The sequence below is a fragment of the Esox lucius genome, chromosome 17, assembly GCF_011004845.1.
Source record: "Esox lucius isolate fEsoLuc1 chromosome 17, fEsoLuc1.pri, whole genome shotgun sequence".
Classification (NCBI taxonomy): domain Eukaryota; kingdom Metazoa; phylum Chordata; class Actinopteri; order Esociformes; family Esocidae; genus Esox; species Esox lucius.
The window spans coordinates 34,225,749-34,238,618 of record NC_047585.1 but is presented as its reverse complement, the minus strand read 5'-3'; the positions used below and the strand labels follow the sequence as shown (position 1 = coordinate 34,238,618).

The 12,870-nt window shown below is 41.8% G+C and overlaps 1 protein-coding gene across 1 annotated transcript in view; it reads right to left on the bottom strand.

Moving 5' to 3' along the window:
• camk1a (calcium/calmodulin-dependent protein kinase Ia) overlaps positions 1-11,874 on the bottom strand; it is a 33,879-nt gene extending 22,005 nt beyond the window's left edge. Inside the window, exons 1-2 of the mRNA XM_029114301.2 lie at positions 11,783-11,874; positions 9,378-9,508 (exon numbers count right to left, since the gene is read on the bottom strand). Coding sequence (XP_028970134.1) covers positions 9,378-9,469 — 92 coding nt within the window. The 5' untranslated portion in view covers positions 9,470-9,508; positions 11,783-11,874. The remainder of the gene's footprint in view (positions 1-9,377; positions 9,509-11,782) is intronic.
• Positions 11,875-12,870: the final 996 nt, after the last annotated feature.

Sequence of the window (12,870 nt, the reverse complement as noted above, 5' to 3'; positions counted from 1 at the left end):
CACTCTTGATTTATGTAGATTGTGTTTAATAGGTCTCCTTTTAATGTCAGGTGTCCTTGAGTGTTGTGAAAGGCATGAGTGAAATATAAATATTTTTTATTTTATTATTAGGTGATCCCTTATAACCCTGGTGTCACAATATTGACACTCGTACAGAAATAGCACAGTGATTTGTGTAATGGAGGCAGCTAGCAACATCATCTCAGACAAGTGGGTTGAGAGATTAATTTCCCTAAATGGGAAATGGATTAAACATGCCATAGATAAATAACAAGGCCAGTGATGGTTCAGCTACTGTAGTGTGCCTCTGGTGTCCTGATCTGAGTGAACAGAGGACTATGAGTGGTGAGTAAGAACCAGAAAAGAGGGGGTTGTGTTTAAACTATGCTGACATGCAGAGGCAATAGGAGGTGACAGACATAACACACACACACACAGATACATACATACACACACACATACACATACACATATACACATACATACGCACACACACACACACATATACACATATATATATACACTCACCTAAAGGATTATTGGGAACACCTGTTCAATTTCTCATTAATGCAATTATCTAATCAACCAATCACATGGCAGTTGCTTCAATGCATTTAGGGGTGTGGTCCTGGTAAAGACAATCTCCTGAACTTCAAACTGAATGTCAGAATGGGAAAGAAAGGTGATTTAAGCAATTTTGAGCGTGGCATGGTTGTTGGTGCCAGACGGGCCGGTTTGAGTATTTCACAATCTTCTCAGTTACTGGGATTTTCACGCACAACCATTTCTAGGGTTTACAAAGAATGGTGTGAAAAGGGAAAAACATCCAGTATGCAGTCCTGTGGGCAAAAATGCCTTGCTGATTCTAGAGGTCAGAGGAGAATGGGACGACTGATTCAAGCTGATAGAAGAGCAACATTGACTGAAATAACCACTCGTTACAACCGAGGTATGCAGCAAAGCATTTGTGAAGCCACAACACGCACAACCTTGAGGCAGGTGGGCTAGAACAGCAGAAGACCCCACCGGGTACCACTCATCTCCACTACAAATCTCCACTCCATCCCTTTATGACCACCATGTACCCATCCTCTGATGGCTACTTCCAGCAGGATAATGCTCAAATGGCCCCCACAGTCACCAGATCTCAACCCAATAGAGCATCTTTGGGATGTGGTGGAACGGGAGCTTCGTGCCCTGGATGTGCATCCCACAAATCTCCATCAACTGCAAGATGCTATCCTATCAATATGGGCCAACATTTCTAAAGAATGCTTTCAGCACCTTGTTGAATCAATGCCACGTAGAATTAAGGCAGTTCTGAAGGCGAAAGGGGGTCAAACACAGTATTAGTATGGTGTTCCTAATAATCCTTTAGGTGAGTGTACATACACACACACACACACACACACATACATACAGCAAAAAAACACACACACGCACACATACATACACACATAAACACACACATACACACATACATACGCGCGCACACAAACACAAACACCCACACATACAAACACACACAGATCCATAGGCATTTGAGGCTGCAGCAGATAGCCATTTTGCTCTGAGCTTGTTAGCTTTCCACCATTAGCAACTAGCTCAAGTATTGTGTGGATTGCACATATGTACACTAGATACTGTGTATATGCACACAGAAACACAATGTCTTCCTAACAAAGCAGCCCAGATGTAACCTCGGAACACTCCCAGTGGACTATCCAATTACCAAAACACTGTAGTGACCACTGCCAACACGTGTAACTATACCAGCGTGTATTTGGAATCCAGATCTATGGACACATGCACCTTCGGTGTGGTGAGGTCTCCTACTGTATATAACAGCTTCATTCATTTTTCAAATCATACACGTGCTGTAGACTAATTGCGAATTAATTTACCAGTCAAAACTAAAGTAAATCGGTTGCACACTGGCTTTAAAACACATAGCTATCTGGGCTAATATGATCGATATTGGAGAAAAGAGTGGGTAACCTCCCGGAATAGCACCATATTCACTATAACGTACAGGACACTGCTTTTGACCAAAGAGAAGTAAGGCACTGGGTCTCTGGCCTGGATTCATCACATCCAGTATATCTGCCCAGTCTTACCTCTGATCTCTTCCTCACCTCACGCTGTGTTTTGTTGACCACCCACGGCTAGCGATTAGCCCCTAGCAATTGACCTTGTTTCAATCCCTAGAGGCTAATCAAGACCTCTGATCCAATTCGAAAATGGTAGAAGAAAAAGGCTAATAAAAGTCCAAGAGGAAATCAACGTGGAAGGGGGACTTGGTTTTTCTTGCACAACACACGTTCTGTATAGAGCTTGCTCATGAGAACAGACAGGGTGAATGCGGTGATCACTAATCGTGACTTGCCTGAGAGAGGTGCTAATTGCTCTAGCGTCTGAGAGAAAACTGAGTGCCTATGTGCATGACCCTTTACAAATCTTCACCCCCCCCACCCCCCCCCCCCATTGTACAACCCCATCTAACATATTCTTACCACCCTAATTCCACCCCATTATTACATCTCCAAGTAGTCTCTCTTTTTGTCTACCAGACAACGCCAAAACATTTACTTTCTGTTTATGCTAGGTGTGGATGTGTGTTCATTTGGTTGTTTGTTTGAGTGTGTATTAACATGGAGGCAGTTTCAACCTTCTGAAATCCATTCCCTTCACCACAAGTGTTTAGAACATTATAATGCAACAGCACAGACCTCCACCACACCACGCCACTGTGTAACCATGGTAATGTTTCAAGAACATATTCAAATTAGAGAGAGGAATTGCCAGAGACCTCACGATATGGTCTTTTCACAGTACATAGGTGACATTACGGCATGTATTGCGATTCTCACAATTCTATATGTATTGTTATTACATGCTGTGATTTCATTGTGATTTGATTCTCCAACCATATTGCTCACCATACATCTGTTACAGGGGGGACAAGAGAATGTCATGAGAAAAAGTAGTATCTCAGTAGTAAAAATATTGAAAAGTGACTCCTGATACAAAAGATGTTAAGAATAAGGTGAATGATGGGGAAATACTGATGTTTTGATGAAGTTAAAATAATATCCTTAAACTCAATATAACGACATTTATAGCCATCTTATTACCGTAATGTATCACTACTCCTCTGGAGCTGGCTGTTCTCATGCTAAATTTACATTCATGATGATGAATCTATCATGGAATCCTCCAACCACACCAAGACCCAGGGACTATTAAGAAATTTGGTGATAACACCACCCTCTGACACCGCCTGTTGTAAAGGTCTTGGATGGCAGGGAGCTGAAACACCACCCTCTGACACCGCCTGTTGTAAAGGTCTTGGATGGCAGGGAGCTGAAACACCACCCTCTGACACCGCCTGTTGTAAAGGTCTTGGATGGCAGGGAGCTGAAACACCACCCTCTGACACCGCCTGTTGTAAAGGTCTTGGATGGCAGGGAGCTGAAACACCACCCTCTGACACCGCCTGTTGTACAGGTCTTGGATGGCAGGGAGCTGAAACACCACCCTCTGACACCGCCTGTTGTAAAGGTCTTGGATGGCAGGGAGCTGAAACACCACCCTCTGACACCGCCTGTTGTAAAGGTCTTGGATGGCAGGGAGCTGAAACACCACCCTCTGACACCACCTGTTGTAAAGGTCTTGGATGGCAGGGAGCTGAAACACCACCCTCTGACACCACCTGTTGTAAAGGTCTTGGATGGCAGGGAGCTGAAACACCACCCTCTGAAACAACGAGCGATCAGTGGTGAAGTGGGCGCCATACAAAGTGGTGAGGCAGCCAACAGGCTTTCAATGGTGCAGTTGTAGAACTTAAAAGAAGAGAGGGTTCAGCCTCCTAATGGGAAAATCTTTGATGTTCAATATTTCAGAACTGTGCTTTGTGTAGACAGAATCTTCTAGTAGCAAGGTCTTGATCATTCTATATCCCCTATGATGTTTGGTGCTGCTGTCCAAATGCCATACTATTCTACTGTAAGTTCATCATTATCACAGGAGGGTAAAGCTTAATAGAGTATTCTTACACATCTTCTCCTGTCAACTACTCCGATTCCCTCTTTTCTCTTCCTCCACCTCACACACTCCCTTGCCTCCCCTTCCTGTCTTTCTCTTCTTTTCCTCCTTCTTTACCTCCCAATCAAACCTCGCCTCATCTCCTTCCCTCCTCAATTCATCTTGTATACTCCCAAATCCCTCTGTCACCTCTTTCCTCTCCTCTACTCCCTCCATTTACAGTCTTCTGAAAATCTGAGAAAGACCTGGTCGGTTATGAGTCCCAGCCTTGAAACGATCCCAATTAGGAGAGCGTGAGTCAATGGGAGAGAGGATCACATAGTGCCTTAATACACATTCAACTGCCTGACAAAAAAATGAACTTCTGTCTCCATAGTGACTGACTGACTGGAAAATCTATAAGGAAACTGTCTCCAGCTGTTGTCAAGACAACCAGATCGGTATGACCCTTTGAACAGTGCATGTCTGTTAAACATGCAGGGATCTTCCTTTTCATTAGGCCTTGAGTACTAATCGTCAAAAAGTAAAACAAAGAGGGAAAAGTAAAGAGTCAAAACACATCACACGATGTTTGGAGTTCTAATGTTGCCCAGAAATCCCCTCCACCTCTCATTTTCCTTTGTTTCACCTGCAAGAATGAGGTGCACTAATCTTGAACAATTAAAAAAAATCTTAGAAGCCCCTTCGGAAAGTTTATAACATAATTCCGTCCTTGGCACACCTGACGGGAAAGGCATTTGACATGCTACATTTATCTGTGTTGAGTTGTTACTTGAAAAACACGGTCCAGAGAATAGTATTTGGTTTGAATGGAACTAGTAGTAGCCCAGCATGTAGCATACAGAAACACTTCTTCCTAATGCTTAGTTGGTACCAGACCTCCTGATGATAAACACACTGTCATCCAGTATGGTTCTCTACACTGGCGATGTCCTGGTGACATCCTAACACTACCACCTCTCCTCCCTCCTGAGTGGCTCTTTCAATACAAATAGCAGAGCAGCAGACAAAACACAAGTTAGTCTCCAGTTTATTATATTAAATTCACAATCTGTTTCATGTGTAAACATGTTTTCCCACACGTGTGTGCAACGAACATGATATATGCCTTTTACAACTTACATTTTATTCTTATTATTATTATTACAGTGGAATACAGGACAGTTTTCCTAAAACCGTCTCACAGTCCAAACAAATTACAGATTTCAGGACTTAACCAGAAAAACGGAATAAAATATTTCCCCAAAAATCAATTAACTGAATACTCTGAATTCCTGGAGAAAGAAAAAATCTGTATTCAGTAATCTCTCTGGAAGCATAAGGAGCTTTCCGTCAACACATACAGGATTATATTCTGCTCTCTGCCAGGTCTCAGTAGGAACACTGACGAAAGGGAGGAAATATTGCTACAAGGTCTTTATAGGAACAAGGCAATGCTATCCTTCTGGCTATTCATTCTTTAAATCCTGTTATATAATGCTTTTCATCATATCTTAACAGACTTCACAGTACTGTATTAAGGTCTCTGTAATGTAGATGGGGAAAAAAGAGATAACAAGAAGCAACCTGGTAAGGTTAAAATTTGCAAATGAAGCTCATTGCTCATGTTATTTTGACACTGTTTAGCAATGTAGCAATGCAGTGATCTGCTTCTTGTATTAGCATTGGGCTAAATATGATGAAACGCTGCAACTAAATCACAGATTGAACGCATTACTTTCTACACTGGCTTACATCCCATTCACATACAATGCAGTGAATGGGTTAAGTGCACTCGAAACCAGGTCTGATATACTGTGTAAGGGACCACTTCATTATCCTTCCAACAGTGTATGTGGCCCAAATGACACCCTATTCCCTATTTAGTGCAATACTTTTGACCAGAGCATACAGGGTTGTGCAGTTAAAAAGGTGTGACCTGCAGTATATAGGAAAAGGAATAGGGTGCCATTTAGGACAAAGCCAACAATTTATCTCCACTTTGGTGTAGCCATTCCTGTTCCGGGAATCAACCTGGGAATACCTGTGTGATTGTTGAAACAGGTAGGCATTCCCAGTCCGCACACACCCCCATATATCTCTGGAAACATCACCAGGTGTGTGTTTGGTCATGGCATAGTAGTTTCAGTGATGGGGAATGGAAAGGTGGAGAGGTGCTCCCCGACCATCTGGAGTTTTTCCTCCAGTTGCGTAGTGTCACATTGTTACCTACTCTATCTAGTCTGGTCACACCCAGACACTCATTTAATGATGCCAAGGGCTATGATTGGAATTCGATTTTATGGTTCATTGGAGTGCAGAGGCCTCAGGTGGGAATTGACCAAAACAGATTTGGATTATTGTAGAATTCATGTACTTCAAGGTCTGGACCATTACAGTGTCTTCTGAGAAGTCGAATTTATGAATATAAAGATTGCAGCTGTAGAAATCAAATGAACAGTTCCTTACACTGACTGTCCGCATTGATCTGAAGAAAGGCACCAACTTGTACCGCACCAACTCAGACTGATGACCGGCTGAAATATACATACAATATCTTGATAGTTAGCTGTGTTGTTAAGATCAGTGCGACCTTTGATGTCAAAGACCATAACCAGAGCTTCTGCTTTCAAGAGCCATGACACAAACGGGTTGCGTACAACAAACTCCGCTACGACATCTGACGATCCATTAAACGGTCAAAACATCACCGCAGGACAACACAATCAAACCCTTCTACACAAGCCATAATGCTCGTCGGATGTAGCAGGGCGTGTTACCACCACTGATTACCCGGCCGCAAGACACAGCTGCAGGCTGCCGAGTGGCACAAGCCTACCAAGGCTGAGCTGAATGCCTTCCGTGCTCTCTTTAAGGCAAGTGCCACCCAGACGGGCCTGACAGCACCTGCTGTTCTAGACCACTAGCTACATAATATCACGGATGTAAGTAAAAAATTCAAACAGGTTAACGCTGCAATGTCGCGTAGCAAGAGGGAATACCAAGGCCGTCAGCAGAAGTCTCCAAAGACGCTGACAACCTTCTCCCTAACACTGTCTGTGATACCAGCTAGTTTAAAGTAGATCACCGTAGTTCCTGCGCGCAAAAACACAAGCGCGACAGCGTCGTCAATCCAGATTCTCTGAAGGTGGCGATGCCATGAAGGTGGTACGACGAGGCATGAGCATATGTAGGCTATGGTCTTGTCACATCTCACATACTGTCCAGTGGTACGGTTCAATATGGAAAATAAGAATTAGCAAAGCTATAGCTGGCACCAAACAAAGCAACACGGATTGCCCTCAGAGGAACATTTCAGTATTTAGGATAATTATTTCAGCATTTAGGAAACACTAAAGCCTTGAATATTTTTTTTTTTCAATATATAATTTTAATATTTTTCCTGCGCATCATTATGGACGTAATAAAGACGTCAATATTTTTACATAAAGAAATCATATACATATACACATACATATGCCTCCAGGGATCTCTCTGAAGTCCCTAAGTATCATACTGACTAACAGAAATGTCATTATTGTACAGATCTACGAACACATGGAACTGCCTTCCGTGCTCAATTACTCAAGAAAACATTACCTTCAATTACCGTCAAAAGACAGACAGAACAATATCTTATGGCACAAGCCCTGTAAAGCGATAAACACTGACAAAAACACAGACATAGACACATTATAACACACACTAATGAACAGGCATAATACCCCAACATTGTTTTAGTCGTATTGCTGTATTTTAAACGTGCGAGAATGTTCGGTTCCATGAATTCATCAGCGTTTTGTAATTTGTCTGGGTTTCTGTTTCTGCAGTCTCCCTGGAAGAGTAGCCGTTACTTCAGCAGGGGGCAATGGTGAGATAAATCACAAATAAACAAACATACTGAGGACAGGGGCGGTGCTCTAAATGAGGATGTATAAGACAGTGATAATAATGCAGCGGTCGGACCCATTTTGCCTTTAGCAGGGGAGACCAGTCAAGCATCCTCATGATGACTGTATCCAAGGGGGATCTGCCAGTGCAGCCTCTGTCTCCGCCCACTCTGAGGACAGAGTGCACCGCATTCAAGCGCAGGGAGAGTCATGTTAGGCTGCACACCCACACGGCCAACAAGGATACGTGTTCAAGTACAAATGCTCTGTAACTCCTCTGTGACATGCTCAGTTAAGGTCATTCCCATACACATAGAAAGATGGGTTCAGAGGCTCCTGGCTGGTGGTAAAGTCACGGCCTCGCAGTACAGCCGCGTCATTGTGGCCAGGAGTTGGAATTCTGGACATAGAATAGCGGAAATTCCCAGGGGCCTCGCATATGATGGTATGGGTTGGCTCAGCACCTCCCGGGGTTTGTGGGGTTAGAGTCAGACGAGTGTTGCGCTGCCTCATCGCACTCTAGTGAATCATGGTGGTAGGCTGGGAGCTCAATCAGGGTTGCTGGATGTGGAATGTGATTACCTTCAACTACATAGGTGCTGTAAAGTACTTCCATATGAAGCGAATAGTGCCATAAGAAGCGTAACATCTTGGCGAGATGCGCTTTGGAGAACCCATATCCCTATCCTTGACTCATACGAGCCTGCCAGCAACCCAAGCCCAAAAGCACCAACTGGATTTCGCTAACCTTTGAGTGGAGACATTAGTGTTTATGAAAAACGTTCAGATGATGGCTGAACCCTCTGCAAATACCTATGGGGACAAACCAAAGATCCAGTATAACCAAAGACTCTACTTAGCACAATTTTGTGCATTGTAAAGTAATGGCATTGTTAGGCCCGGGCTTCCAGGGCTTCAGCCCGTGGTCTTTTTGGAAAAGCCCTGGGTGTTTTTGGAATAGCCCCGGGTCTTTTTATCCAATTCCACAAAAAGGCAGATCAAGATGTCTTCTTGTGATGGGCACTGACATTAATGCAGCTGGAGCAATGTTAAGAAAAGCATGCAACGATAGCTGATCCTTTCATAGAGAGTAAAGGGTTTCAATCGCCCAGGTTTGTATATGCTTGATTTTAATTGCACAGGGTTGTATCTTGATTTTTATTGATCACATTGATGGGTGTGTAATTTTCTCAGTGATATCCAGGTCGCCCGTGCAAAAGATTATTCGGACTAATTTCTGGGTAAAATAAATTTTTTGGATACTCTCAAAGGTTACTGTTAAAAGGACATTTGGCCTGTCTGATCTATGATTGGCTCTCATCGAGATACTATAAATAAAAGCAATATTGGCCAAGAGCTCAAATCTCTTGTTTATGCTGAACATGATATTCTTCTCTCACATCGATATCCAAGAAAAGCATCAAGACACAGCTATTAATGTAACAGCGACATGAGAACACTTACGTTCCCAAAACTTCTTTGAAGTCGTAGTTTTCTTTGATGTCAGACGTCTTCTTTTTCCATCCATTTCCATCCTCTCGATCTCCAAGGGGCATCCTTATCCTACACTGTCAATACGATTGGCCACTGGAGAACTGTGGAGGGAGGAAGTGAACAGTCAAGCAGAAAACTTAGCATCAGCATTTCCTAGCAATTACAAAACCCCCACACAAAAAAAAAACACTGACACAAGCATGGACACACACTTGTACGTGCGTGCACACACACACACTCACACACAGGCAAGCTTTAAATCAAATTAGTATTAAAGAGCAACCAAGCATGTGAATGACACTATGACATTTTATCATCTGAACCACAGTGATTGACGAACCATTGGAAAAGCAAATTACGAGAGGCTTCAGAGTATGATTTAATATTTACATAAATGAACCATAGAGGGTATTAACTGGCCATGGACTTGCTCCCAAATGGTACTTCATTCCTCACATAGTGGACATATTACTTTTGAATAGAACTCCACTGATGCCCTGTACAAGAAATAGGCACCCATTTGGAATGTTGTATCTGACGCTAAATCAGATGAGGCCTACGGATCAATATGGTAGATTTAAAACCCTTTCACATGCCGTCACCCAGAGGGTAATTCAATATATAAATGCTGAAAGGAAATAGTATTCACTGTTCAAGGTTGAATTTAGCAGAAAGCTAAGATAAGAAAGGAGGGGGGCGTTAGTGAGAGAAAGGTGGTTTTAATGTCTGTGTATTTATATACAATACTGTGAGAAGAGGTGTGATATATGGCCATGTATTCTAAGAAGGTTCCCAGGGTTTTTGGAATCAAATCATACCCCAAAGAAATCCCTTATTCACCACTATATTTCACAGTCAGGATTAGGTTAAATTCTGTTTGACAATCCCTGCTTTTATGCCAAACCCACCTCTGGTGTAATATGGTGTTATATCTAATAATTTGTGTGATAGTACCAAATAACCTGGTTCCAATTATGTTTAGCAAGTTAGGTGCTGAAATTTGTCTTGATTCCAGTAGAGGCTTTCTTCTAGCATGCAGCATTTACAACGTTTTTTAATCAAATGCACCGAGCAAAACGTATAGGGGAGGTCTTAGGTGACCACATAAGAGTTCCTAATGATTTAGATAAACTTGAAGAAACATGTAGCATATCACTACAAAGATCCTTTCTAAAAGATTTTGTTCATAACATATTTCTATAATAATAAGACTTATAGATATGTTTCCAACATCATTTGATAAAATATGTTATGAATCTGACATCACAAAAGTATCTTAAGATACTTCAACAATCAACCGAGGAAGATGAACTGGCAGGCATTAGGTTCCAGGAGTGAAATCCACCATCTTTAGGATAGGTAGATGGTGGAGTGCGTTAAGACTCCATACAGAATAAAGCAGTTAAAACATATGTTTACAGTTACTTCCTTTGTCTGTGGGTTGTGATGAAATTAAAATAAATTGGATAGGGTAACAGTCCAAATTTTTGTTAAGGACTATGGAGAAGAAAGTGTCTGGTCCCAAACATTTGTTGTACAACACAACCTCTCAAACAGGTGCATGTCTTTAAATCAGCCCATGAAGAACTGATAATGAGTGTTGGTAGGCTACCCTGTTGGTCAAGTCTCAGTCTGTAGAACTCCGCAGTGCACCCATATTCATACAGGGCATAATTGCTTTATGTATGAATAGTATAGTATAGCTTGTCTCAATTAATAAGTACAAATACAGCCAGCAGCCATACAGGGCTATATAAAATATCACAAATAACACTCGAAAGCTAATATATTTTTGTATAACCTCATAGTTCTAGCTTTATAAAAATTTCAACAGACTATGGCAACGTTTGAAATGTCAGACGGCAAGATGTAGAAAGACATGTATCTTATAAAGATTGCCATACAATAAAACACAATATAGCCATATTGTCATTTAAGTGATAAACTCTTCGGTGTTTTAGTCCGATATGGCCATCAACGACACAGGTAACAGAAAACAGAATGACAAATAAGGTTTTGAATCACAACTGGCAGTTTTTTTAATCTACGCTATAATGATACATTTTGAAAAGAAAGCAGCAAGCAAGCATAGGCCTATATCGCACATCAGTAGACGATTCTTGAAATGAAAATTGAAAAAGGAGTGTGTAAGTGCATAAACGTGCTCTCAACGTTCAAGGGTATAGTAAAGCAAGCCTCTACAAATTATATCATAGAGCATTTATGAATAGGCTACGGTAGAAGATATACGTAAATTATAACATGCGCCGGTTGGATATATGCAGCAACAACACATTATACCGGAGTACAAAAAAACGAAATGACTAAAATGTTGTTCAATTTTGTTACACGTCAAAATTAGATGAAAATCGTACCTGAATGCGCGGAGCTCAAAAATCTCTTGTCCCTATCCAATGCGCGGTTTGCCTCTGTGAGCAGGGGTGCTTGCTTCACTAAGCGCCTGACGTCAAGAAAGGGCACTGGCTTCAGAGCTCAGGATATCAAACAACCCTAAGCTTTGAATTAAAAGTAGCCTACTAGCTGGCCCAGCTTCAACGCGAATTTATCGCCAGACATGGTTCTTATCGATGCTAATAACCCTACGTACCATAACCTAGGGAGCAATATCCATACCGAGTTCAATGTCAAATAATGTATGTATACTACCTTTCAAAAGTTTGGGGTCACTTAGAAATGTTTTTTGTTTTCATAAGAAAAGGCTAACTGATCATTAGAAAACCCTTTTGCATAATTATGTTAGCACAGCAAAAACTGTTGTGCTGATAAAAGAAGCAATAAAATTGGCGTTCTTTAGAGTAGTTGGGTATCTGGAGAATCAGCAAATGTGGGTTCGATTACAGGCTTAAAATGTCCAGAAACAAACAACTTCATTCAAAAATTCGTCAGTCTATTCTTGTTCTGAAAAATGAAGGCTATTCTAAGCAAGAAACTGGAGATCTTGTACAACGCTGTGTACTACTCCCTCCACAGAACCAGAATAGAAAAAGAAGTGCCCGGTGCACAGCTAAGCAAGAGGACAAATACATTAGCGTCTAGTTTGAGAAACAGACACCTCACAGTTTCTCAACTGGCAGCTTCATTGAATAGTACCCACAAAACACAAGGGGTGACTCTGGGATGCTGGCCCTCTAGGCCGAGTTCCAAAGAAAGATCTCAGACAGGCCAATAAAAAGAAAAATATTAAGATGGGTTAAAGAACACACTCTCAGGACAGCGCAAGATTGGAAACAAGTGTTATGAACAGACTGAGGCAGTGTTTCTTTTTCACCAAACATGACGTCTGGCATAAGAGACAGAAAATGTAACACATGACTCTGCTGTCCAGAACACATTGTTCCAGTAGTAGTAATCTTGTGGTTCAGCCAGGTGATGAAAAAAAACGTTTCTCTTTAAGAGCAGAGGCTTCGTCCTTTCTTGCCTCCCATGTAAGCCAGGTTTGTAC